Source organism: Colletotrichum paranaense (genome assembly GCF_030867605.1).
Source record: "Colletotrichum paranaense strain IMI 384185 chromosome Unknown Scaffold_6.1, whole genome shotgun sequence".
Taxonomy (NCBI): Eukaryota; Fungi; Ascomycota; class Sordariomycetes; order Glomerellales; family Glomerellaceae; genus Colletotrichum; species Colletotrichum paranaense.
Genome location: NW_026848964.1, coordinates 2,680,134 through 2,706,273, shown reverse-complemented (window position 1 = coordinate 2,706,273; position 26,140 = coordinate 2,680,134). Strand labels below are relative to the sequence as shown.

The window sequence follows — 26,140 nt, the reverse complement described above, 5'->3', positions numbered from 1 at the left end:
TGGTAAGGATGGGATGGAAGGGAGTGGGTGACCTTCTCTCCCTCTCACATACACTCCTACTCTCTCGCTAACCGAAGCTATACTTGCAGCCCATCACTTCTTTCTTCCATCTCGGGATATTTCCTTTTTCTTTCCCTTCCTCTTCTTGAAACCACACCCCCCCCCCTCCCTCTCCTCCTCCCACCTGTTCAGTTTCTCGAGGTAGTCCAGCCCCTCGTGAGATCTCGAATCCTGATGCAAGGTTGTGATGGCGGCTGAATCCGCGCCGACGGGTGTTGCCTTGGACTGGGTAGCTTGGCTTTTTCGGCAGGTTCAGCACACATCTTTGAGGCACATCATGTCTTTAACGAATCAAAGTGGTGTTTGTATATACTAAGAAACTTCCCTGTTCTGCTACAACACTCAAGAAAAACGGAAACCAAAAAACCACATTGAGATACGTTTTGACGTTTGGAGAAGGGGGTATTTTGATAGAGTACAAATTTCAAGAACAGAAACACCCTGACGTCCAGTCCTGGGAAGCACTCAAGAGGAAAGGAAGAGATAGGGAGCAGTTTGCAGTAAAAGACAGAAAGGTCCCTTTTTGTATGTCATTTGGGGATATATGGAGTTGACAAAAAAGTAATATGTGCATAGAGCAGAAGAGAAAAAAAGACAAAAACAAGAAAGACAGAAAATTGTGAGCTTTCGTCTCATCATACAAGAAACCCAAGAAGCGAAAAAACCAAAAAAAACCAAAAAAAGGCCAGACCAAAATCAACAAACGCAAGAGAGAGTCATGTCGTTGGAGCAGCGCGCTCGCACACCCCTTATTCTAAGAACAGGTAAAAATATCAGATTTTCCGACCCAAAAAACCAAAGCAGAATGTTTCCGGATTTCCCCCTCCCTTTGTCTCCTCCTCCCTTTCCTTTGCCTTGGGGTATCTTTTGGGGGTTTGGCCAACTTTCCAAGTATGGTCCACATGAGATTTGTGTTTTTTCTTCTTTTTTTTTGGGTTCTCTTTTACTTCTCTTTATGCTGTGCTTCCGTATGCCTGAGGTCCGGGTGCGGGTCCAGGTCCGGCCGGTGCTCCGCTCGAGAAGCTTCTCTTCCTCTTCAGCGCGCCGAACTCGTGTCCGTACTCATCTCCTCCGCGCTGTTGTTCCTGGTGATGTTGCTGCTGCTGTTGAGCGTACTCGCCGTTGTGGGCGCCGTGAGGGGGGTGCTGAGGCGGCATCGGGCCGCCGCCGCCAAAGGTGTCGCGCATGGGCGTCCTGGAGCTGGAGGTGTTCATGCTGGCGTGGAAGGCCTGCGAGAAGTCGTTGGGCGCGGCGATGGGCGCGCTCATCTGAGGCATCGAGTAGTCCTGGACACCGCCGGGCCGGGCGCCGGGCGTGCGGGGCAGGGAGAAGTCGACGGGCGCGGTGAGGGGGGCTGAGGGCAGACTGGAGGTGTAGGCGAACTGGGCCGAGGTCGCGCGAGGGGCCGGGGAGTGGCCTGGGGGCGGGACGGATCCGACAGAGCGGTACTGGTTGCGGAGGTCGAGGCCGAGGGTGCCTGATGAGGCGCGGGCGCGCAGGCGGTTTGGCGGGCCGCCGGGGAAGCTCGAGTAGTTCATGCCGGGAGGTGAGTTGTTGCCTACGTTTGGGGTTAGTGACACTAGTTTTTCATGAGATGATGGTTGAAAGCATACTGGAGTAAGAGCTTGACTCGTAAGGGAGGCCGCTGCTTGAGGGGCCGCTCATCTGCTCTGGCTGGTAGACCGACTGCTGTCTTCCACTCAGCTGAGGGCTTCCGCCGGCTCCGTGGTGGTATGTGCTGTAGTCGATCGCGTCGCCCTTCCAGGACATGCTGGAGCGGAGAGGAGAGTTGAGGTCCGACCTTGACCGGTTCATGGTCTCGCGGAGCTGGAGAGGCTGGAGAGGTCGGCTCGGCTGGCCGCGGTGCATGGACATGGAGTTCTCGAGGGCGCCCTGTCGCGCAAAGGGGTTTGAGGTTCGGGGGCCGGGGCCCATGGGCGACAGGTGGCTGCCGTATCCGTAGCGGTGGTCGCCAGTCGAATTGGGTGTCATGGGAGACAGGATATCCGGGCTGCTCATGGTTCCCGGGGGAGTGAATCCGATGCTTCCAAATCCAGGGCTGAGTCCTGTAGACGACATGTGCTCCTCGCCACCCTCTGCCCTGCGGACGTCGACCATCAAAGGACGAATCATGTGGTCGGCGTATGACTGTGTACCAAAGTTCATGGGGGATGACATGGGAGTGTTGAGACCGTGGACCGCGCCGTAGGGGGAGTGAAGAGCCTGCACGTTGTCAAAGTCGTCGGGAACCGCACGCATCTTGATCATGCGGTCACGGTCATCGGCTGTGAGACGCTTAATCTTCGCACGGCTATTGGATGAACAGGATTAGTTCCACTGTCTCTTTGAGATTGTTAGGTTGCGAGCAGACTCACCGGTTCTGGAACCAGACTTGTACTTGGCGAGGGCTCAGGCCGGGGATCTCCCTTGACAGGCGTTCTCTGTGGGCGGCATCAGGGTGAGGCTGCTTGGCGAATTCACTCATGAGGAATCTCGTCTGTTGGTGTGTGAGACTGTCGTTGTGGTCAGTATGCCGCTAACAATGCTTCATGTGCTGCTTCGACTAACCGGAAACGCTTCATCTTCCTCCGGGCTGCTGTCCGCTCTGCGGCCGTCTGTGGGGTTCCATCGCCGTCGTCGAGCATATCATCATCGTCAAGCACGTCGTCGTCCTCGTCCTTGCTCAAGCTACCCTCGTCATGGTCCATCTGGGACGAAGACACATCGGCACCGATCTCTGTTGATGAAGCCGGGTTCGAGATCATTGTCTGGCCCTGCATATCTGTTGATGCCGTGGGTTCCTGAGATGCCGGCTCTGCGGTCTTCTCCAAGGACTGCGATGCCTGTCGCTGTTCCTGCTGTTGTTGTTGCTGCTGCTGTCTGTCCTCGGGCTCGTCTTCCGGAGTGGGCTGCTTCACTTGACGAAGTCCAAGAGGGTCTGCTGTGCCACGGTTTTCCAGACCGGGTTCTTGCTTCGTCTGGATCTCTACTTGTGCAGGGGCGCCGGTTGCAGTGCGAGGTTGCGACGCATCCGAGGTCTCATTGCCAGCTCCGTACGCCTGGGAGAAGACGTTGTTTTCCGGCCCTGGGAGGTAAGAGTACTGCTGCCCTTGCCACTCGGGAGGCGTGGGCAACGGAGCTTCGAACTGGTTCGACATGCGTGGAGGAGTGGTAGGGGCCTTGTGGAGGGGAGTCTCAAATTTGCTGTAGGACCAGTGGCTCTGCTCGGTGGTGTCAAACTGCCTGGTAACAAGCATTGGGACAGGTGTGGTGATTTCGGTTTATGAGGTGGTTGTCTTGTTTCGAGCTGGTACAAGGACGATCTGGATCTCTCTGGAGAGGATGTCCTGAGATGAGGTTGAATCTAGGACAGATGGGAAAGGAGTGTTTGGAGGGATTGTGTTGGAAGCTATCGATGTTTGCCGAGATCTAGATGAGCTAGAAGGTGTACGACAAAAGCAACCGATAGTGGTAATATAACAGCACTCTATGTTGATGATTCAAGGTAAGGTTGATGTCGGAAGGTCAAGGTGTCTGGCCTTGGAGTTGGGTCCGTCCCGAGATGGTTCTTAACAAGTTAATCAAAAGAGAGAGTGTACGAGTGAGAGTGATATATAGATGTAGAGAGAGGATGATGCGTTGATGCGTCAAGTCGTTTTGGGAAAAGGAAGAGAAGATGATGAAAAAGGGAAAGAGGACTTGGCTACCCCAGGTCCCACGAGGTAGGATCGATCATATATTGTATAAATTTGAGGGTGTGCCAACTGATAGTATGGCGGGGTCGATCGACTGGGAGGCGTTCCTGGGCCTGGAACTGACAGGCCCCGTTGTGTATGGCAAGTCTGAAGGATACCCGTGGTTGTAATAAGGCGGTCTTGTAAGGAAGCCCTTGCTCCTTAGTTTGACAGAGGTGGAATTAATACCGAAGGGTACGGCCATCCACACGGAGAAATGTCGAGGCTGGATCCGGACAGGAGGACTTGGGACTCGAGCCAGGGCCAGCACGGGCAGCCAGAAGCAGCTGGCCACGATGGGGGGAGAGGAATAACGGCTGGTTCAACGACGAGGGTTCGAGAGTACTCGGTACCTGACTGGCGGTGTCGAGGAGGACGAGGATGACTGGGTGAAGAGGGTACTCAGGTACCGTAGCAGTGGAGAATGAGATGGTTGAAAAAGGGACCCGATGCATGGTTTAAGGCTCGCCGACTCGAGTGAGAAAAGCCGCAGCAGCAGTATCCGTAGCAGAGAAAGCAGAAGTAGAAGCACAAGCAGCAGCTCATGCCATGCCATGCCAGACGGGTACGGATAGGCATGGCATGGCATCGAGCTTTGCCCGCCCGCCGTCGCCGCCGCCAGGCCCCCGGCTTGGACGTGGGTGTGTGTATTTGGGATGTGGACGTGGGTGTAGATTTGTCCATGTGGATATGGACAGACGGGGAGGGAAGGGGACTGCAGGGTAGGGGATGGATCCGTAGGGTAGGGTAGGGGGAGGGGTGGGTAAGGTGGTCTGGGAGAGCAGCACCAGCAGCAGTTCCTGGCATCAACAAGTCAGTCGGGGCACGCGCGAACGTGGGTGGGCAGCTAATACCAGCTGTTGCTCTTGTCGCGGGATGCTGTTGCTGTTGATGCTGCTGCTCTGCTGAGCCACATGCATCTGTGCGTGTAAATGTGGTATGGGTGTGGATATTTCCGTCCACCACGTCCAGTCTTCTTCCCAAGCACTACCAAGTTCCCACGGTGGTACCCTCCTACTCCTCCTCTTCCAGTGTCCACCCTGTGTGTTCGAGAAGAAGACCTGGGCTGAGCCTGGGGGATCGCTCAAAGCGAGGTGACAGATGAACCGGACGATGGTAGCAGCTATATCACCAAAGCCCATGGCCTTAAGATTTTCGGCTGAATGGCTAATGCCGTGCTGCTATTGACTGTCCTGGAACCTATAACCTACCCAACACCATTCCGTCATTTCCAGCCCAGCATGGCATAGCGCGAGCGAGAGAAAGAGAGAGAGTACATAGTATGTGTGTGTGTGTGAGTGTGTGTGTGTGTGAGTGAGAGAGATACCTGACCCTTGGCCCGTGTTGGTAAAGGCAACAAAAAGAGAGAGATCCTAGATTGAGATGACAGATTTCTTGCAGCGGCGTGCCAGCTGAGCAGAGTTGAGCAGCCCATGGTGAAACGGGGTCACCTTGTCTGTGAAGGCCTGAATAGGCAGGCTGATGTCGACACCTGAATCAGTACAGAACCAGGTGGGCGGTTTTGGAGCAATGGAGAGGAGGGAATGAGACAGGGTCGAACGGGGGCTCTCCCTTTTCCCGCGCCTGTTCCCATTTTCCAGTAATTTTTTCTGGCCCTTGGCTTGGTGCGGCCGCAGAGAGATCAAAAAAAGAACCTGAACCTGAACCCAGAGCTGGGTTCATGAAAAAAGCTCAGGTACCAGACAGGCACAAGCGCGAGGCACAGGCACAGGCACCGAAAGGCGCGGCCGAAGGTTTGACTGCTTGGCCCCAAAAATAATGATACTATGGATCTCGCATCGAGGCGAAGGGGGATCACAAACCACCTCAAGGTTCCCTGTGTACTTACAAGTTACGGATACACGCGATATTGCACAGGGACAGATGGTCCTCCTCCTCCGAGGCTCCGACATCATACCTACATGCCTCTCTCTCGAGCAAGCCCTTGACACACATTATTACTGCGTACTTACGCAACACGGCAGAGAGAAAGAATCGAAAAGACGGCTCGGGAAAAGTAAGAAAAAAAAAAAAGAAATCAAGTAGCGAAAGAGGCATCTCGGCTGGGATATCTGCATGACGCTCATTGGACCCTCTGTGACATTAGCTCTGTGTCGACTCCACGGATGAACGCATGACCGTTGTCGAGAAGCCCGGCCGAGGCCACGGCCAATGGAAAAGATCATCGATCAAGGGGGAGCCGGAGGAAGTGGATGAGCCGATGAGGAGGGTGGTGGTGGGTGGGTGTGTGTGGTCACTGCTGGAGCTCTCTGGCTTTCTCTCACAGTTCACTTTCTCTCTCTCTGCTCGCTTTCTGGTCTCCATCCCACTGCGGACACCAAAAAAAGGGCCTGAGGAAAGGTTGCTGCGGGGGAGGGCGTCCCAAAGGGAAGCGGGACGGAGTGGAGGATGAGCCCTAGGTGTGCGCCTATTGAGTTGGCCGGCCGCGAAGAAAAAGAAGGGTACGGAAATCTGGTGGGGAGTGAGAGCGAGCGAGAACAAGGATCGCGGTAGTGTGCTAGTGTAGTTGCAGGGGGCCGGACGAGAAAGAGACTCAGAGAGACAGCGAGTGCTTTCGCGAGATACGGCGCAGTAACGAGCAAGAAGCGGTATAGACTCTTGGAAGATTGGCGCTCGTCTGTGTGTTGACTGACGGCGGCAACTTAGTTGATGACTGGCCGGCCGAGTGGAACATCTTGTCTCTCACTCTGTCAATGTCTCTTCACGGACACCCTCGATCATCAATATCCTCCTCGACGGGGAGACGACTGGGTAATGGGTCGAGGACTGGAGCAAGAGGCGGCCGGCCAGAGAGGAGAACCGAACAGAGGCAAGGCAGGGGACGGTAACGGGTAACGGGTACGGACACAGAAGCGATGGGCATGGTGATGGGTTGATGGGCGACGGATGACTCCCGACCCCGGCAGACTGCCTTTGGCGAGGCAAGGGGATGGACGGACAATGAGCAGATCCTCCAAGAAAGTAGATCTTCGTCGTCTTGGTTCAAGACCTCTTTCTTTTCGCCGCCGCCGCTGCCCAGTCTTACATCAAGCAGCGAACTGTGGAAGACACACCGTGGTAAGGGTACACACAGACATTTTCAACGGATACAGGCACACGTAGATACGCACACACAAACCTTAACTACCCGCAACGCACAGCGTCCCTCGAGGCAGAATCAAGGAGGCACACACAGAGAGAGAAAGAGGGAGGGCAAAGGGGGGGGAAGAGAGACGGGGAACCTGTCCGCTTCCGAGGCGGAATTGGGCGAGAAAACGGCGGCGTGTCAGCCATGTGGGATTTTTCTTTTTTGATTTCGGAGGTGAACCAAAATATTCCCAAATCTGGACCGAATCTGGGGCCGCGCTTGCTGTACAGCCATGTTTTAGAAGAGGGCAGAAACAGTGAACGCGCATGTCTTTTGGCCCTGCACGTTGCGTACAGAGAACATAACGCCGTAACGCACGCAAGTTATTTCTCCTTACACTAAGCTATCTTCGTGGCTCTTGGGTATGGGATGAGCGGAAAGCCAAACCTCCCCACCGTAGTGAGAAAAGCATGTTCACAGACTCCAGAGTGCTCTCTCGCTCTCCCCCCGTGCCAGGGCCCAGGGGAGGTGAGAAGCGGTTTCTCGAAGGCCGCAGTCCCTCAATTCCAGTTTCCACGTTCTCCACCCCAAGAACAGACAGGCGAGAGAGACTGAGAGCGAGCCCGTCTGCCAGAAGCTGTCGCCGGGTACGGATACTTTGGGCTGCGGTCCACTTCCAATCTTGTGTACATCGGTCCCTTGACCAAGTCGCCCTGTTTGCCGTGTTGCAGGAAACTTAGTGGTCTCGAGCCAGAGCAAAAGTGGATTACAACGTAGCGGTAGCGGCCTTCTAGTGCTCGCGTAGAACAACGAAAACGAGCTTCCAAGTGTTCCAACGAAGGCGCCGTCTGTGTGATTAATGTGTCTGATCTGGCGTGATGAGGCGGCGTGATTTAAGCTCACGGTTTGGCGCGGCGCACTACCGCTATCGAAAGATTTTAAGATGGGAAAAGAGAGATAGAGCTAACTAAGCTAACCAGCCAACGGGCAAACGCAAACTGAGGTTATTACTCCAAGTCGCCTTGGGTGACGTGCTGGAGCCAAACCCTCCCCCCGGAATGATCGAACGAGTTTGGCGGCGGACAAGAAGGCGGTCAGATTAGTCTACGGCGTGTGTGTAATATGCCAAATGTACGTGACCGAACGGAAAAGCTGGTTAATTAGTTTTCCTGTAGCTTCTCTTCTGACAGCACGGCACTTGGGATATTGAAGTCTCCGGGGAGGGAGGGGGGTGCCTGACCTGGCGCTGCGGGCCTTGTCCGGCACGTCCGCGAGATTCCAATCTCCACGTGCATTTTGATTCGATCGGACCAAGAGAGACATGAAGAAGAAAGCAACAAGAGAGAGAGAGAGAGAGAGAGAGAGAGAGAAGCTGTGTTTGAGAATCGGACACTAGGCTAGCTTAGCTTAGCTGTTGTCGAAAAAAGTCCCGATCATTTCCAATCTATGCCAGGCTGAAGAGGTGCCACGCTCGTCAATGCCGTGATGGACGTGGGGAGAGGTTGCGAACGACGGGCGTCAGGGCCGCTTACATGGGCCACCCGGTCCCCAGGAACGACGGGAAGCTCTTCTCCAGCTTGTGTGTTCGAGCAATTTTATGAGGTACTTCGTTTTACTATGTTGAATGTGTGTTGCAGTGAGGTATATGCCGAGAGTTTTGGAAAGTACAGAGTACTCTTTGGTGTGATCTTGTGAACGTGTGTGTGCGCGCGTGTATGTGCGTGTTGTTCCATCAGGGAATTCCGAATAGAGGCACCACATTCGACGAGAGCTATACTTCGTACCGGGGTACCAAGCAAGGGTAGCATGAGAAGCGAAAAGCTAAGAAAAGAGCGGTAGCGTTGCAGCGAGCGATGCGATGCGTCGATGTGGTGGTGCCGCACTGGTGCTGGGTAAGGTCAGGTCAGGTTGGAAAGCTGCCCGAACGAGCCGTAGGCTGAAAGGGCTCATCCTCCTCCGAGCTTTTTTCCTTTTCGTCTTACCTCTTGGTAGTCTTGGAGGAGTAGTCTTGGGAGAGGGCAATGGTGCGCGCGATGCTTCCCGCCCATTTCGTGGTGGGGTCACGGTGTAACCTCTTCCTCACTCCATCCATCCATACATGATCCAAAGCTGCTGCTTGCTTGCCTGCCTGCCATGGATGATGGCACTTGTATCTGCGGTGTGGTGTCTCGGTACCTGAATTCGCTGGGCCCTTCCTCTGCCATCTGGTCTACACTACCGTCCGAGTGAGTGCCTGAGTGCTCTCACACACGCATTCGCCTCGGGAACGATTTCCATATTCCCAACAAGCTACGGAGTACCGAGCCTGCCGATCATCTCAAAAAAAAAAGTTGAGCCGTGTCTGTCTGATCCTGTCCTGTCCTGTCCTGTTTCTATCCGTACACACAGACAGTCAAGAGAGACAAGTTCATGCAAGGACCAATCACTCGTGTGCCGAAAAGTTTTGTAATTACCCTCAGAACAGGAGGAAAGGGATACGGGGTACGGGTAAACAAGAAGCAGTCAACCACTGCAACTCTTCTTGTGGCTCTTCTGCTTTACTACGCTTCGGGTGACAATGACGGCATATGCGTGGTTCATCTATCCGTACCCCCTAAACCGAACGTCACTCGCACTCTCTTACTCTCTCCCCGCAAGATTCAGAAATTAAGAAGCCGTCGAGTTATGCTCTTCTCTTCAAGTTTGCATACCGTGCCCCTCCACTTCCCCCCTTGCATCGTGAGCGGGGGAGACAGAGAGAGAAGTGAGAATGGGGAGAACGGAGCTCGGAACACACACACAAACACACACACCCCCAAACACAAGGAGGCTGACCGACCGAGCCTAGAACGATAGGATATGGTAACGAGCAGTGAAGATCTCTCAGTTCTCCAGGAACCAACGAACCAGAAACGTTCCTTCATCGGAGGGAAATCCATCACACTCACACACACAGGCAAGCATACATGCACACATACATACATACATACATGCCTACATACAAGTCATACGCACATTACATAGGCGCCGTCGCCGTCGGGGTTTTTACTCACTTCTCGCCAGCAGCGACAATCGTCCACTTGACCTTCAATAAGGGGGCGTGGGACTAATACACAACACCAACGACAACACTCCACGATCCTCCTTCCGCTGAATGCACTGCACTGCACCTCGCTCCTCATGCGCTGAAGCTGCGTTGCGTTGCGTGCAGCACACACTGCAGACAAGACAACAGCTACCTGCTGCTGCTAAATGTCCGTGCTCAGATTTGGCCGTAGAAGGCTTCCAATCTGGCATCCTCTGGCCAGGGTGAGAGCGGAGGGGAAGGGCATACGAACCGTGGTTTCATCCTATACCGGGGTACGCTTGCGGACCGGGGTCAGTCGTTGGTCGTTCACATCAGCGTTGGGCTGGGTGCGGGAAGAGACTCGAAGAGCAAGCAAATCGACGCAACATCAGAAAAAAGGGATCTTCCTCGTCATCCGTACAGGGGGCGGCGGCGGCGGCGACGACGACGGGCGGGTGATCGTAGGCCCCTCATCAGGTCAGGCCTGCCAGAGTGACAGAGCAGCCAGCCGTCATCTCCCTCTTCCTCTTCCCCCGCGGAGCGATGCGAGCGCGTGAAGCAGGGGTTTGGGGGGGAGTGATGTACCTTACATGCTGGTGATGCGGATGGGGAATTAGGGGATCCCACTTTCGCATCATCGCATCCGCTTCGTTTCGCTCCTTCGCGGCCGCCTTGCGTGATGACTGTGATGCAGGAATCGGTCCGTGGCTGATGATGGGTAAAAGACACACGCACAGAGAGAGAGACATCACGAGACGAGACGAGACTGTACTCGGAGTGAAAAAGCGAGGGGGACTAACGGCCCAGCTACACGCTAGTGTACCGTTTGATGCTTCTCACGTCACCAGAGTCTACAGTCGTTATACTGCGTGCGGAAAAATGCCTAGCCCATCTATCCCGTACCATACGTGTAGAACATCTGTAAGGATGGACCCCCAAAGTCAAAATGACAAGATCCGGACTCGGCGGCGCGGCGTTGTCGGGAATGTCAGGGGCCTGGCAATGCCAAACTCTCTGCCGCTCGGGGATGTCCTCGGTCGCAGGAACCTCAGACCGAGGGAAGCCTGCTGCCATCTGATGTTCAGATATTCGAAAATCCAAAACGGTGAGATGAACGAATAACAGGAATGGTCTTGCTTTGCAAAGAGTTACCGCCCGTCCAAAGTGACATCCAGCATGACCAATTGACCAGCTTCTCACAACAGAAACCGAGTGAGATAGCGAAAGAAAAACAAATGGGGCACAATGGCCACAGACGTAACACCAAAAGACATGTCGGTTGTCACTCTGTTGCTTTTTTGTCGGTGTGTTTTCTTCTTGGAAATCTCATGATGGACCGGTCCTTTCACTTCCCTCCTCTCAAGTCTTTGACTCTCGAACGCGTCGCCTCGTCTCGCCTCACCTTGCCCTTGCCTTGGCTAAGGCTTGCCCCGGCCCCGGTGCCCTTTGCTCTCGTCATCGGGACAGCAAACCGACAGCAACCCAACCCATGGGGCCAAACGCAAGTGAGCAATGCTGCGTGTGGGTTGGGCCAACCCACGGGTGTGTGGATCGTGTCGTGCGGTCGCCGGGTCCTGTCCAATTTCGTCGCGCAGAAGAGTGGGAATCCATCTCCGCGACGGCCGTCCGTGTGCGGCGTGCCCTGTCATACAGGAACGCCACCCGTGGACTTCTTTCCGGCACTGCTGCATGCATTTCAGGAGAAGAGACGACAAGGCCATTTGACAGGAGCAATCGTGGTGGACTTTGATGTGCATGCCGTTTCCCAAACTCTGCTCGAAATGTTGTTCCGACCGGGTTGGGGAATGGTGCCATGCCTGTGTTGATCCCAAAGAACAGCTCCAAGATGAGAGGAACGGGTGATGGGCGTCAGGTATCAGGCTCATCAAGGTCCATCAGGCCCATCCATGAGACGCAGGAGCATTCGCGGACGCCACATCCGTCAATGCATGTTACTGCTTGTTGCTTTCCCTGCTTTGCTCGCGAGCCTCGCCCTAGAGGCTGACTGTTTGTTGGTTGGGACGGCGGGCTGGCTGGCTTACGCTGCGTCTGTGTTCGTACTTCTTAGTCTGTACGATAATACTGAGAGTCCGTATGAATTACTCCGTCGCATAGGTAGCGTACAGCTTTCCGAGGAAGCCAAGGCATGAGAGACAGAGGCAAGACATACCACCACAGCACCACCATCGACCGGGACAGGGTGACTTGCTTCAAGATCGGGCTGCCGTTGATGTTGATCGCAGGCAAGTCCGAAGAGAGACTCGCTCGGTACACAACTGAGTAAGTCTGCAAGCCACTCGCCAGCCGTTGCAACAGCTGTTCACGGGCTACCCGAAGTCTCGTTGTTCAAGTCCAAGGTACCTGAGTCGAACCGGAGGACAACTGGGCGTGTTCGGTGTGGCAGGGAGCGGGTGGGAAAGACAGAAGGGCGCCAAATCTACCGGCGCCCCGTCGGGCCATCAACTTGACACAAGAGCCTGTCAGGGAATACCTGGTTCTGCTTCCCAGAGATCTCTGAATCGCCAGCCAGACGCGCTAGGGAGATCCAAGAGGTTCCGACAGCGCGGCAACCGTGGGGCCATGGCTCAGCGAGCACTTCGTCCAAACTTGCCGTTCCACGCACCCCTGCAGACGCGCGCGCGCAAGAATCTCTTCGTTACAACTTGCCCATTCGACAGCAACCCCGGCATGCGTGTGGCTACCAGTACGCTAACTGGCGTACCTGCGTGTTGCCCATCACCTTCACCCTCCAAGAGTCTTGGCAAATCTCCAATCCACCTTGATCCAGCGAGGCGGGACTTTTGGCGTGTCTCAGTTGCCATGCCTTGGGATTGCAGGTGCATGCTGATTGCAGTCCGCGTCAGTCAGGGACTGTCGATAATCTCGTTCGAGTCTCGAGTCTCGGCTCATCTATCGTTGTCGTTGGACCTGCCAACCTGACCTGTCTGACAAACAGTGGATGCAGCCGGTACTCGAAGCCGGCATCAAACTGCAGAATGATCCTAGGATGCCCAATGCGCTAGCAAGGAGTGACGACGCCTTGGAGCAAGGTGAGAGGAGGGATAGAAAGCAGAAAAGCTGGTGTCTAGAAGTTGGTGTGCGCAGATGCAAGATTGATTCTGATTGCCTCCTCGACAACGGGGAAATTGGAGAACGGCAGTTCAGTACAGTCGGTTGGTTCGTACGTACGCCCGTACGAGATGACATTGGCAGAACCAACGCAACGCAACGCAACTCTTGTCCAACCCGCGATCTGCAAAACAAGGAGTTTGTGCGTGTGTTTGTGTGATCTGTACGCAGACATGGATACTGCATTTGCAGGCCTGGGACAACTTGCTTATTTCCCCTTTGCTTTCCCGGCTTCTACATCCCGCCACCTCGTCCAAACACATAAGCAGTGCTGCAGTTACGAATTTAGGGCGTGTAAAAGCCAAAGGGGGCTACACGGTAGACCGAGAGCAGCCACACTCCGGGATGCGGCTGCTGCGGCTGCGGCTGTGGCCACTCGAGTCACGGTGCAGACGCTGGCCGCCGCCCGACAAACAGCGATTACCCGGTGATGACTTCAAAGCCGTCGTCGGATCTGTTTGTATAACGTGAAATGTCTTTCAAGAGTCTTGGGAGGATCGAAACCTCAGCCTGCATTGCCTGCTTACAGTCACTCTATTCGATGCGTACAAGCAGAAAATAGCATCAGATCCACCGTCACCCGCCTTTCGGAGAGCAATCGTTGGTCTGTGTCAAGTCGACGGAGAGCCGCAGCCACGAGCAGGTAGCCGCGTCGGCGGCGGAAATAGATGCAGTTTCGGGGAGCGGCCATGTGAACACGCCTGTGCCGCCAGAGACAGCACCGGGGGGCCGGTGACCAGGGCCGGGCATGGGCGCATCTGAGGCTCTTCAAGCAAAGGCCGAATGTGGTGGGTGCGGATGGTTTGGTGTTGTATCGCGTCTAGAATTCGAGACAGGTGCGCACGAGTGCGGCGGCGCTTCTGTCGATGCCAAGTGACATGCAGTACGGGCGAAGAACATGGGCTGAAGAGGACATGGCATGGATCGCGATCCGCGCCGTTGAAGCCAACGTAGGTTTCTCTTCCCGACTCTGGTCGTCGGTGACCGGTCCGCTGAGCCCATTCTCGTCACCCTCGGCACTGTGGACCTCGGGCGGCTATGAATAGGACTCGAGGGTTGCAGCCGTAACGGACTCGCCTTTACCTGCCATTCGAAGTCAAGGCCCTCGGTTCCAGTGCCCTCAGAAGTCTCAGAATCTTCCAATCACCCCAGAGTCATGTGTCTCCACGGTGATTAGAAGCCAAGTCAAGTGGAGCTGAAGTTACAACTTTTCATCACCGAGGCTGCTAAGCTGCTAGCATCACTGTTGCGCAAGCCTTTGCATGTCTAGAAGTTGCAGGATTCGACCATGTGCGACTGCATTTGTGCCCGCGCCCGACCGCGCACAATACGCGTGGCTGTGGTCTTCGCCACTGCGATGGACTTGCATTGCGGCGATGGGAGAAGCTCGGTCTGAATTGTGGGCGGCCTTGGTGCGCATCTGACCAACGAGGACTCGAGATATTCGGTCAAGATTAGAGGCAAGCAGGCTTGAAAGCCGTTGGACAGGGAGGTCCCGGGATGCGTCGTCTTCTCAAGGTCGGCGAGCGCTAGCGGCCGTGCGATGACAGAGTTTCCCGGCCTTGAGCAAAAAGCACCAAATTGCCACTTTGTGCGACGAGGCCATGTCAATTCCAGGTGACAGACGGGTGGCCGATTGCTCGGCATGGCTTGTCACACCAGCGACGGGACGAGCAGGTCAAGCGGGTTGGTTGGTGCGGCTGCAGTGCGAGCAGGGCTTCCCTCGACAAGCCTTTCGAGTGCCGGTCCTGAATCCCCAACTTTTCCAAGACGAGGGAAGTGAAAGGGGGCAGGGGGGCGAGATTTTTCGTTGAATCGCTGCTTGGCACCCTGAATGCCACCAACGGTGTCTGGCGTCCGTGAACTTTGAAGTCTTCAACAACAAGTTTCATGGTAGATGAGGGCGATGGATACCGTCCAAGACAAAGGTACCACCTTGCACTGGCTCAAGCGTGAGACCATGACTTGGAACGGAACCGTTGATGTGCGTGCACTTGTGGAGACGATGAAGCCGAAGACGAGATGAAAGCTCAAGGACCTGACGACAAGTTGGCAAACGGGCATCGCTGCTGGTCCATGGCTGCCAAGACGTGCCCGGGTTTTGCAGTTGCGGTGTGTGCGGATATCGTTGTCTGCCAGTGCCAGCTTCCAGGATCCCAGGAAGACTTCTGAGCAGTGGAAGATTTGGCACGGGGGGTTCTTGTGGGCAGCGACCAAACCAAATGAGGCAATTCCAAAAAAGGCCCCTGCTGCATCATGGTGCGGATATCTCGCAAGCAGACGACACTGACAAGCTTGTAATCAAAGGCTTGCCTGGCATGCTGATACTGAAGCAGCAAAAAGGGGTGGATTCCCTTGGAAGAAGATTCTGTCGTGCATGGCGGTATCGGCCACGATAATTCAAGGTCATGGATGATGATGGTCCCATCGCGGGACTGTGTCAAGCTAATGAGTTTGCGAATTTGTCCGTAGTCCGCGTTGGTCCGTATGATCCCTAGCTTCATGGAGGCTCTCGATGCGTATCCGTGATTCCGTCCACTAGAAGCCGAAGTGAAGACCGGGGCCATGCCGCCCGCCATGGGATGGATCATGGAAGAATATGATCTGGCTATGGACTGCGGTGGGCACGGCACGGCGGGACATGACGCGAGGCACCTGGTAGACGTCTGCCGATGCTTCAGATGCGCGGGATCCGGAGATGGTGCGATCTAGAAATCAAATCAAAGGACTCAAGGGCCGAGGCCCGGGGGGACTGGTATCTTGTAAGAGCCTCCGCTCGGCAGGGCCATCGTCTTACCACTGACGTACCATTCTGTCCTCTTTCTCTCTGGGCATCTGTCCCTTTCGGTGCGTGTGTGCCTCTTTTCGAGTCTTGGTCCTTGACCTCGTTGCAACTTTGTCCGCCCACCTCTCCGGAAGGAACCAGAGTGGTATTCGGTCGTCAGCGGGCCTGCTCCGTTTCGATGGTCGTCCGCGACAGGGACTCTCAACCGCTCTGAGGTCCTCACTCGGTCTCTCCCCCGGCACCGTTGCAACGCCGTGGGCACTTTTGGGTACCAGTGCCGAGCTTTGGTGCGTTGTTCGCATACCTACATTGGATTGGGTTTAGGCAGTTTTGGGCGTGAGGTGTGGAGGGTCCAAGGTTCATAGGTACTGCGTATTCATTTATGCGTAAAGAATGACGGGTTCCCTATTTCTCAAGTGGATCGTATTCCTTTATCCACATTAACCACTACATCCCAAAAAGAGCCAGGAAAGAGCGGGGCCCATGCCACTTTCCAGGCACTGCCAGGGGAGCCCAGGCTGAAGGTGCCGATCGGACGATATTAGGTAAGGTGGCATCCGAACGGTGAGAAGGTACTCAGGTACGTATCCCATGCCATCCCAGGCCACCGGTCCAGTCGGGACGTTCCCCCTTCACAGACTTCACTGAACCCTTCCAGCTCCTCGGACACGGATATACGAGTCGCCCCGACCAACGAGCCTTACCCTGGTCGAGCGGTCAACGAATTGCTCTTCCAACCTGGAAACTTCGATGTACGGAGTATGGATACAGTACCTTGCCTGTAGAGGAACCCTCTGCGAACACTGCCACCATCGATCACGACGACGGTCAACCTTGACGGCCTCTGCAGCAGCCTCTGCCTTACTGTTATTGTTTTTCATCAAATTGCCTACCCTTACCATACCGCCGAATACCCGCCCACTAAGGCAATCTGACTTTTGAAATGAATTGCATCGGCCGGTCTCATCTATTCGCCCGCCGCCAACCGTCTATCTACACTATGGAGCACCTAACCTTAGTATCCGACGAGCGGGAGGCCAAAAAGTCCCTGCGCCTGAGCCTTGTGAGACGTCGCAACAAGCTTGCTTTACCTCACCGCGCTCCGTGTCACTGAACGTTATTTTACGATCCGTGGCTCTGGATCCAGTTTGTGGGCGTGGGAACAGACACTCATTTCGAGTTCGCATTCCTCGGTCTCAGCTCTGAGTTTGGAGCTCTGAGCTCGCCAGTGAACCAGTGAATCAGAACAACAAACAGCCTTGTCGCCAAGCCCCAGGTTCTACTGTTCTGCAACGTGGCTCGGGGTGGCTTTGGAGTCTAGTCGTCGTGACATTGACGGTGAGAGCGACGGCTTCGGAGTGGACGAAGCTCGATAGCTCGACTTTGCGCTCATCTCATTTCGTTTCGTCTCGTACCGTCCCACTCTCCGATATCCCCGCCGGCTGTTCCTAATGACTTGTCGTCAAATCCCATATCCGCAGAGTCCCAGCATGAGGAACCCGAACGACAACGACTCAGTGCTCACGTCGTCTTCTACGCGGGCGGCGGAGTGCATGGGGAAGAATCTCGAAATGCGACAACTACGAGCGGGAACCCGATATCTGGGCATTCCAGCAACTCCGGGCTAGACTCGTGCGAATGCGATGCGGGTCTCGTCAGATGCACGAAGTACACTAGGAACGGTGCTTGTTGCGTTTGTCAAACTCCTATCATCGGCTGTGATCATTTACTGATGAGGCATGGTGCTAAACCTTCTTCACGACGATTCTAATGCGCGGCGATTCAGGTGCTGGTCGTCTGACGAGACAAGGCGGAGAAGGCGTGAGTTTGCAACAACCCTTGACAGCGTGGGCAGATGAGCCTCTCTGCCCTGACTCTGGGACTTTGGAGACACCGACACGGACGCCAAGGTGGTGGCCCTGGGTGTATGGGTATGGGTTGATGAGAAGTTGAAAGTGAAATACATAGACCTCGCTAGGCTCATCGCGCTCTCCACCATCTTTCACTCCACCAAGCAGTAAGTGGGTGGATATGGATTGAAGTCTTGAGTCGACGTCGACGACGGGAGGTCGCAGCGCGGTGGAGAGATAGCTGCCCCCCGGTTGTTGTGCGGATGGGAATGGGTGCGGATACTTGCTTGCAGCAACTCACGGACGCGGTGCTAGTGCACGTCGGCCTGGACTGCGACAGTGTCATCAGAGATAGGCGGCATCCGTAATGACTGCAAGAGGATCCCGTTGCGGCGTCCACTGTTCCAGCGTCCCGATTCCCAGTATCGAGGGTGAGGTGAGCACTAGGGGCCCTGAAATCTGGATTCCTGTGATTTCCCGCCCGGGTGAGAGAAGGTATCGTGGGTACGATGACGGAAGCCGGACTGTATTATTTGTAGGGAATGTCACATAAGACGCAGTAAGTCGAGGTTGAGGTGCGGTCTGGACATTTCCTTTCTTTTTGCGGGTACCTATCGTGGGATTGGACCATCATTATCCAAGGAGGGTAGAAGGGCAAAGAAAGGCTTGTCATTAATGGTCATGGCATGGCATGGCATGGCTTGGCCTAGGCCGCGGCACAAGATTTGAAGCTGCCGGCCGCCGGTATTTGCTTCGACTCCACCACTCGGGTTTTCCACCACTGCCGGATCCTTTTTGCTTCCTTTTTCTTCATGTTACGGATCCCCTCTGTTTTTCTTTCCTTCTGCCCATTACCCCCCGTTTCCCCTTTGTCTTGGCATTCTTCCTCCGCATGGCGCGGCTGGCTACCGTGTGTGTGACCAGTGACCATTGGACGGGTAACAATTCTACCTGCTGAATTGAGTTTCCCCTCGATTTTTTTATTGCTTCTTGGGTGTCGTCTGTGAGGCAACGCTCCTTGCAGTCGTAAAGCGAAATGGAAATTCCCACCGCAGTCAAACCGCCTCCCAGTGTGCTCACAGTCCCAATCCCCCACTTTCCCCCATTCTTTTTTCCCCGAAGAAGAACCTAGACGGGGATAGGAGAAGGAAACAGCACGGGGAATTTCAGAGACGATGCTCCGAGAGAGGAGCCTCCGAAATGAGAGAAGGGGAATGGAACTCGCGAAGGAGAAAAAAAGCAACAGACAACAACAAAGTCTACAACTCAGTAAACTCAAGTCACCAACAAAAAAAAAAAGAAGAAAAAAAAAAGAGGCCGGCCTTGACGGGCCTTACTCCGCCGAAGCTTGCCCATGCCCACTCGATGTCCACGCCCAATTTTAGTGTCAATCCCTGGTCCCCAGGTTCTGGCGGCGGCCCTGCCCTGTCTTTGCCCTGGGTGTGCCGTATAGCTATAAGAGCCTCTGACAAGTTCACCCCCGGGACTGCCGTGACTTACTGTATACCCTAGCAGACTATGGTTGCAGTGAAGGCAGCTTTCTCGCTGTAGTGTGGCCCTGTGCCTGGTGCCTTGCACGCAACGGGGAAGGTTGCTGTCACTCGAGTAAGGTAAGGGTGGGGGGAGATTGGTTAGGTTGTTCGGGAAGCCTTGGAGAACCGAGAGAGAGAGAGAGTATTCAATAGTTGAGCTGAGTTAAGAAGAGTCCCCAGCTAGGATAGACAACGAGCTGGGAAGTCATTGGGGGAAATGGAACCAACCTCAACTCTCCATCAGCCCAGCTTTCGGCAAAGGCGCGTTAGGGTCGGTCTTAGCACATCTTAAAACCCCATTTATGAGTCGCAATCGCCAGGCATCATCTGGGCGGGCCAAGGCGAATCCTGACATGGGGGAAAGTTACACTACCTAGTGTCATTCGCTTCTGTCTAGACTCTAGAGTCGCCTTACTGCGTGAGTTCACTGTGAGGAGGGACGCAAGGCCAAGCCGTAAGGTAAGGTAGGCATAACACGGGTGATGCTATTGATGTCGACACGCTACCTTATTCCGCCATTCATACGTGTCCGTAGTAAGGTACGTTACGCAGTACCTGGCACCCTACCTATGTACGAAGTAGGTACGGAGTACGGATATACCTTGGGCTTAACACACGATGCTAAGGTAAGCCGCGGTACCTTGCATGATTACCTCATCGTCCGTCTGACTGCACTTGATAGTATTAGGAAGTAATAACCAGTATCAATTGGTCCAATTGGTGACTTCCCATAGGTTGTGCTTGGCAGTTGGCTGCCTTCCCAACTGGGGTTGCTAAGGCTGACTTGAGACGACTAACGTCTGAAGACGACTGCCGTGCCTGTTTTACCACACCACACCCGATGGCACGACGGCATTCCCGCTCATCCCAAACTCCATACTCCATTCCACATCCGTCACTTCAATGCGAACCTCTTGCCATCATCAGTCCCATTTCGTGACTTTTCGTCCCATCATCCTGCCACATCCATCACGCACATCTTCCGTCTTGAGCCCACTACACCTCCATCCACGTTGCAACCGAACCCCAACTTGATATTCCTCCTCCCCGACTCCCCCCTCCCATGACCCATGGCCCATCTGTTCGAAATAGCATCATCGGAGGGCTAATTATACACACATTCTCTTTTTTGGCCCCATCTCAGCCCAGTGACAGCCCAGGCCAGTTCCAGCTCTCCTCTCTTCCCCGAACCTGCTCATGCTCATCCCCGCTATGCATGCCATGCTCGGTTCATCCATCGTATCGTGGACATGGCATACCGCATGGCATGGCATGGCCATCATCGAGATGACCACCATCGCCACGTGCCCTTGACTGGCCTCTTTACGCCAACTTTCAAGGCCCTGCCCTGCCCTGACCCCGTCTTCCTCCCCGTCCCGCCATCACGGAACCCGCGGCGAAAGCTATCTACTATAGCTCTCACCAAACTCGTCTGGTCTTCATCCTCGCCGCAAAACCTTACAATAGATCTTCTAGAACATGGTCAGCATGGGCAACCGCCGCTCTACCTTCTTGAATGCACTCTATCTCGCGAAACTGCTGGAGCTTGTTGCAAGTGCTTTGCCAGTGTTGGACAGCTTTGGTGATAGACAGGGTCTAGTTGGTCTGGGAATTGGCTCATTGTCCCTTGCGCGGCTCTCCAACAAGTCGACGAGAAATCCCTCCCGCTAGGATCAAGGATGGCAGTTCGTGTCAAGAAAGAAGACCTTGCCCGTGCCGCATCCGCGACGTCACCCGCAGACAAAGAATGAAAAAGCAGTTGGTAGGGGGTGCAGCTCTCATCAACCGCCTCTTGGCGACGTGATAGCAAACGACCTTGCTGACACCACACCACAACCTAGTCTAGCAACCAACGACAAATCACAGGTTTCTCCGGGTTGAGGAGGAGGGGCGCATGGGAGAACTTTCAAAACCTAGAACCCGAAGGTAGACAGAGGGAACTTCCGCACGACCTCGGTCTCGATTTCATTGTTCGCGAAGAGAAAAGGCTGTGCTGCGTGCGGAGTTTTGAAAATCATCTACATGCTGCCAAACAGCCTTCGCGTCACACATGGTTCGAATCCACCAACCGCTGGAGATTCCGTCGTTTCTCGCCATGTTTGACGATGGGTGGAATGGTCTACCACCCCTCTCTTCCCTTCTATGCTATGGCTGCTATCATTTGCGGCTCTCTATCTCGCTCTCGAATCCCTCCCTACGTAGTGTTGCAGACGTTACGCGTCTTCCCGTCCATCTGGAGCAAGCCCAGTTCTTTTGTTCTGCTCCCCCGCACCGCCGCGTTTCACATCGTGACCATTCCCGAAAAAGGAAGTCTTTCCAAGGTCCAACGAAGGGGAAGGGGGTCGGCTTGTTGCGCGTATGTGCACATGTGTGTGTATGTGTGTGTCTGCATGTTTGTAGAGACCGCCGCGGGAGACTCGGGGGTGGGTGACAAACGGCTTGCTCGTCATCGGGAGGGAGGCTCGTTCCAGGCGGGGAGGGGTATCAGCGATCGACGTTCGGCCGGTAAATCTCCCTTCAATGATGTTCGGATCTGATAGCATGGTGCAAGGAGGGAGAGGGGAGGGGAGGTGGGATTTGTGATCTCTGCCGTCGGAGACGGTCGGGCAGCGCATGATCCGGTCGTTCATTGTAGTAAACCGTAGCTCTAGCTTCTCATCGCCTGATCGGCCGCTCATTTGACGCTCGAAAGAAGGCATTATACCGAGGGAAAGGACTGCCAGACTCGTCCAATTACTTGAAGTTTTGCCGCGGCCCTTTGTCCTTGTCGTTGGTTGGTTTCTTGACACCTCCCACTCGGCATTGAGCTCTAGGACGGGCTCCCACCCAAGACGGGAGGAGAAGAATCTCTTCTTCCCGCACACCGGCGACGTCTTGTTCGGCTCGGACTACACATATCCCCCGGTGGCGGGCGGGCATTGGCCAACTACGCGTGCGTGTTCGGGGATGGGAGCCACAAGTCCTCGGAGGTCAGAGTGACCCACGCCGCTTCGTTTCGCCCTCCCGCTGTCCCGAGTGTCCGATATATTGGTCCCTCTTCTCTCGGGAAGCCTCTTTCAAACTGCACTGCCTTCTTCCATTCCGTTCACGGTTGCTTTATACGACCCCACACCGCGGCCTGGCTTCTTGGCCCGGCTTCAGAGGAGGGGGGGGGGAGGCAGGGTGGAGGCTGAGAAGGCGGGATGGGAATACGTGGATTCGTGTCGAGACAGGCACGTTCGAGTTTCCCACGTAAACAGGTTCGACGTCGTCATGCGTAGTTACAGAAACCACGTGGAACGGGGCTGGGCCAATCTGACCTTGGCTTCGGATTTTCCCCCCTCATGCCACCATCAGATGTCTCGACATCGTTTGGTGATGCCGGAGAAACTAGCATCATGTTTTCCCGTGGATTTTGTTTACCTCTTACCAAGATTTCCTGTCTCTGTGCCAGGCACGCACGGCACGCTGTAGATCATGAAACTCTCAATCCGATATATATATGGGGGCCAAGTGGCGAAGAAACGTTGCGGGCGTCTGTGAACTGCCGTCCCAAGTTACGTGTAGATCAGTTCTGGACCAGGCTTCGTTCGGATGACTTTTTTTTTTGGTCTTTGTTCCTGGGGGAAACTAGGCATGACCGGACGACATCATCATCGTATGTCATCTTAATCCTAAATCAAGAAGTGTAGAACGGATGATGTTGATAGTTTTTGGCCCATCTTGGAAGCCATGGAGGTCCTCATCCAAGCTTTTCAGAGTTTGGCAGGAATGTCGCCTTCTTGGTATTGCTTCATAACCCCTTATGTCATGTATTGGCTTCTCTACCTTGCGTGAATGTCATATATACAACAACTAAGTTTGCTGCTTCTCTGAAGCTCGGCCGGTGGGAGCATTGCTTTGCCGAGACTTACTGTCTGGTGATGAATGGCCAGCAATTGGAACCCATAGCAGTGTTCTTCTCACCATGGTTTACGCGACCAGATGTTGCAGGTTGATGAATAGCTTGAAGCTGGGACCTAAGCTTCAAGGAAACGCAAGAATCTCCATGCGTCTGTTAAATGTACATATGTCGTTCGTTCAACTCACCATTCTGAGAATACATCTCGTGCGAAGAAACATCCAGTTCCCTGCGCTACCCCTTTTCGAGCGTGGCAAATAGACGTTATCAACCCGCGGCTTGGTTTTCTTTTCACGTGCTGTAACTATGGCTGACCACTTACTCAAGATGTTTCCATGATTCCCACGTGTTTGATGTGTTTCTAAAACAAATGATGGTGGGCTATGGATGGTTCCAAGGCCTGACATCCCGTCCCGTCCTGAAGTCCAGCCTTGAGTACTCTGGGGGTAAGGAGTCGGGGGGAAACCTTAGCCCCTAATTGCACCTACTTTCGAAACTTGCCGCCCCTTGAGCTTGGAATTTGCTGCTGTAGTCGAAACTTGGCTTCCAATGAACGAGTTCAGAATGGACTCTGTCTATGTTTTGGGGGAAGCTGCTTGCAGCGAGTTGGACGCCCAAGCGTGTACACTCTTTCGTAGCTCGAAGGCATTTGGAAGAATTCAATCTGGTTTTCCAAAGATACTTGGATCTAATGGTAGTGTTATGTGCAGATGAAAGCAGCATGGGATCCTCTAGCAAATATGTCTGTGTCACACTTCTTCCGAGGTGATCATAGGCGCCCAGAAAGACTTCCCCTTTAGCGTATACTAGCATATACGTATCTCCTTGACTGAATTCTGCAACAAGATTCTTTAACTATACGGAGCTTTTGCTGAAAAAGGGCACCCCTTTAGACCGTTCAGCCGCATTACCAGCCGCATCTTGAATCGTGAATTCGTCAAGGTCAGGGCCGCCCAAGGTTTTTGGCCATACCTTTCGAACCTTCTGGCTCATGTCACGCCTAACTTGGCCCGTAACTCTGGCAAGTATGTCACTCATAAGTAGTACTTTATACTTTAGTCCTCATCATCATTTGAGAATGTACGAGGCTATGGGTTCGTTTTTCGCCATTATTTTGAGATGTTCAAGTCATCAAATGATATTAACGCATCCCATTTGAGTGCTTGTACGAGTACTTTGCTACCTGGGGCATATATACCCGTCATTCATCTCATCAGCTTTTGAGCGTGTTGGGTCGAACTAGAGGTATTCCCATGTGCATAGTTGTATGCCAGAGTGGGCTCGGAAGAGTCTGCTTCAAGTGAGAATACACACTTCACTTCATCAATGTAATCTGTGATTTAACGCACGTGGACATGCGTGAATTCAACGCCTTACTTCATGATGACAGAGGTCTTGTGCATTGCGATGCATCCAATTCTTGAGCTTACTACTGAGAACTATCTATCACTTTTCGTATTAGATGGTCCGACTTATTAGTAAAATTTGCTCATCATCAACTCCAACATCCCATCTCTGCTTTAGTAGTCGTAAAATCCCTTTCCGCTCTTCTTTCCCATCCAACCAGCATCAACCATCTTGCGCAGCAACACACTCGGCCGGTACTTTGAGTCACCAGTCTCCTCGTGAAGAACCTTCATAATAGCGAGGCAGGTGTCCAGGCCGATAAAGTCGGCAAGCTGCAGAGGGCCCATGGGAACATTGGTGCCGTTCTTCATGATGGCGTCGATTGACTCCTTGTCGCCGACGCCGGTCTCCAGGCAGATGATGGCTTCGTTGATGTACGGCATGAGGATACGGTTCGCGAGGAATCCGGGGGAGTCGGCGGATACAGAGGTAACCTTGCCCATGGCCTTGCAGAACGCGACGGCCTTGTCCAGCGTCTCCTGGCTGGTCTGCAGACCGCTGATGATCTCGACGCCCTTCTGGATCGGGACGGGGTTCATGAAGTGGGTTGAGACGACGCGGGAGCTCGCGGAGGTGTCTGTCGGGTCTTGGGTGGTGGAGGCGGCGATGCGGGTGATGGAGATGGATGAAGTGTTGGTGGCCAAGATGGCATGCTTCGGGCAAACCTCAGCCAGCTTGGAGAAGATGTCGAACTTAAGCTTAGGGATTTCAGGAACGGCCTCAATGACAAAGTCCACATCCGACAGCTCATCAATAGACGTGGCTGGAGACAACAGCGAGCGGGCCTTGTCGGCCTGTTCCTGTGTGATTCTGGACTTGGAAACATCCTTTGCAAGAAGCTTTTCTATTGAGGTGTCAGCGAACGGAACTCGTTACCAGTGTGTCGTTGAACACTCACCCGCAAATGCAAGACCCTTATCCAAAGCCGTCTTGTTTGCATCGACAAGTGTTACGGGAACTTGAGCTCTCTGAGCAGCCACAAGCGCGATGCCGAGTCCCTAGATTTGAACCCGTCAGGTTTCTGGATGCCGCATATTCACATGCTAATTCGCGGGTTCTCTCACCATCTGCCCAGCACCGATGACACCCAATCGCTTCACTCCACCTGTTGCAGAAGCAACTCTGGGAGTAGAGCTGAACGTCCGAAGCTGCCCTGGAAGCTTCGCCACCGCCCGTACGCGAGCAATTGAAGTCGCCATAGTTATCGAGGTGAGCGAAACGTGAGTGTGCAGGGATTATGATCTCGGTGATATTCGAGTAAGCCCCGCTGTGGCCGCGTGAGGGATTGAATGGAAGTTCGCGAGGAACAAGTGAGCAAGATACAACAAGTGATGAGGGAAGTAAAACTCTACGAGTTTGATTTGAAGTACTGTAAAGATTGAAGTACAGAACGGAAGTCCGTGGACAGATGTCGTTGCTTGTCCAGGGCCATGATGCTGTCCATGACCCGAGGTTAACCGCGGCCCCCTAATGAGCCCCAAAGCCCAGAGCTAAAGCAGGTACCTTTCGGTCCGCGCGCCATACCTACATGGGCCTTATCTAATCTTCGGTATCGATAGCACAAAATGTGGGGCCAATTAACGCAACTTTCTGTTAGGACGCGCTGCATCGCGCTGGACGCGTCGCTAG

The 26,140-nt window shown here is 54.2% G+C and overlaps 8 protein-coding genes across 8 annotated transcripts; 4 read left to right on the top strand and 4 right to left on the bottom strand.

Annotated features, from left to right (window-relative positions):
* Positions 1-1,013: 1,013 nt before the first annotated feature.
* On the bottom strand, positions 1,014-3,317 carry CPAR01_08564 (homeobox domain-containing protein; the record flags this gene model as incomplete). The annotated part of the gene is made up of 4 exons (XM_060492832.1): positions 1,014-1,618; positions 1,674-2,371; positions 2,436-2,573; positions 2,629-3,317. The coding sequence occupies 4 exons, from the start codon at positions 3,315-3,317 to the stop codon at positions 1,014-1,016; spliced, it is 2,130 nt and encodes a 709-aa protein (XP_060349202.1).
* A 3,438-nt stretch (positions 3,318-6,755) lies between these two features.
* Positions 6,756-6,917, top strand: CPAR01_08563 (uncharacterized protein; the record flags this gene model as incomplete). Its single annotated transcript, XM_060492831.1, has 1 exon — positions 6,756-6,917. The coding sequence occupies one exon, from the start codon at positions 6,756-6,758 to the stop codon at positions 6,915-6,917; it is 162 nt and encodes a 53-aa protein (XP_060349201.1).
* A 2,205-nt stretch (positions 6,918-9,122) lies between these two features.
* On the top strand, positions 9,123-9,437 carry CPAR01_08562 (uncharacterized protein; the record flags this gene model as incomplete). The annotated part of the gene is made up of 2 exons (XM_060492830.1): positions 9,123-9,178; positions 9,209-9,437. Coding segments are annotated over 2 exons (285 nt in total), but the record flags the coding sequence as incomplete, so codon positions are not given.
* A 964-nt stretch (positions 9,438-10,401) lies between these two features.
* CPAR01_08561 (uncharacterized protein) lies at positions 10,402-10,677 on the bottom strand (the record flags this gene model as incomplete). The annotated part of the gene is made up of 1 exon (XM_060492829.1): positions 10,402-10,677. The coding sequence occupies one exon, from the start codon at positions 10,675-10,677 to the stop codon at positions 10,402-10,404; it is 276 nt and encodes a 91-aa protein (XP_060349199.1).
* A 669-nt stretch (positions 10,678-11,346) lies between these two features.
* On the bottom strand, positions 11,347-11,814 carry CPAR01_08560 (uncharacterized protein; the record flags this gene model as incomplete). The annotated part of the gene is made up of 1 exon (XM_060492828.1): positions 11,347-11,814. The coding sequence occupies one exon, from the start codon at positions 11,812-11,814 to the stop codon at positions 11,347-11,349; it is 468 nt and encodes a 155-aa protein (XP_060349198.1).
* Positions 11,815-12,508: 694 nt separating this feature from the next.
* On the top strand, positions 12,509-17,863 carry CPAR01_08559 (uncharacterized protein; the record flags this gene model as incomplete). The annotated part of the gene is made up of 2 exons (XM_060492827.1): positions 12,509-12,632; positions 17,733-17,863. 2 exons carry the CDS (start codon positions 12,509-12,511, stop codon positions 17,861-17,863), a joined length of 255 nt encoding a protein of 84 aa, XP_060349197.1.
* A 2,424-nt stretch (positions 17,864-20,287) lies between these two features.
* On the top strand, positions 20,288-20,515 carry CPAR01_08558 (uncharacterized protein; the record flags this gene model as incomplete). Its single annotated transcript, XM_060492826.1, has 1 exon — positions 20,288-20,515. One exon carries the CDS (start codon positions 20,288-20,290, stop codon positions 20,513-20,515), a length of 228 nt encoding a protein of 75 aa, XP_060349196.1.
* A 4,109-nt stretch (positions 20,516-24,624) lies between these two features.
* CPAR01_08557 (3-hydroxyacyl-CoA dehydrogenase) lies at positions 24,625-25,710 on the bottom strand (the record flags this gene model as incomplete). The annotated part of the gene is made up of 3 exons (XM_060492825.1): positions 24,625-25,355; positions 25,410-25,509; positions 25,576-25,710. The coding sequence occupies 3 exons, from the start codon at positions 25,708-25,710 to the stop codon at positions 24,625-24,627; spliced, it is 966 nt and encodes a 321-aa protein (XP_060349195.1).
* Positions 25,711-26,140: the final 430 nt, after the last annotated feature.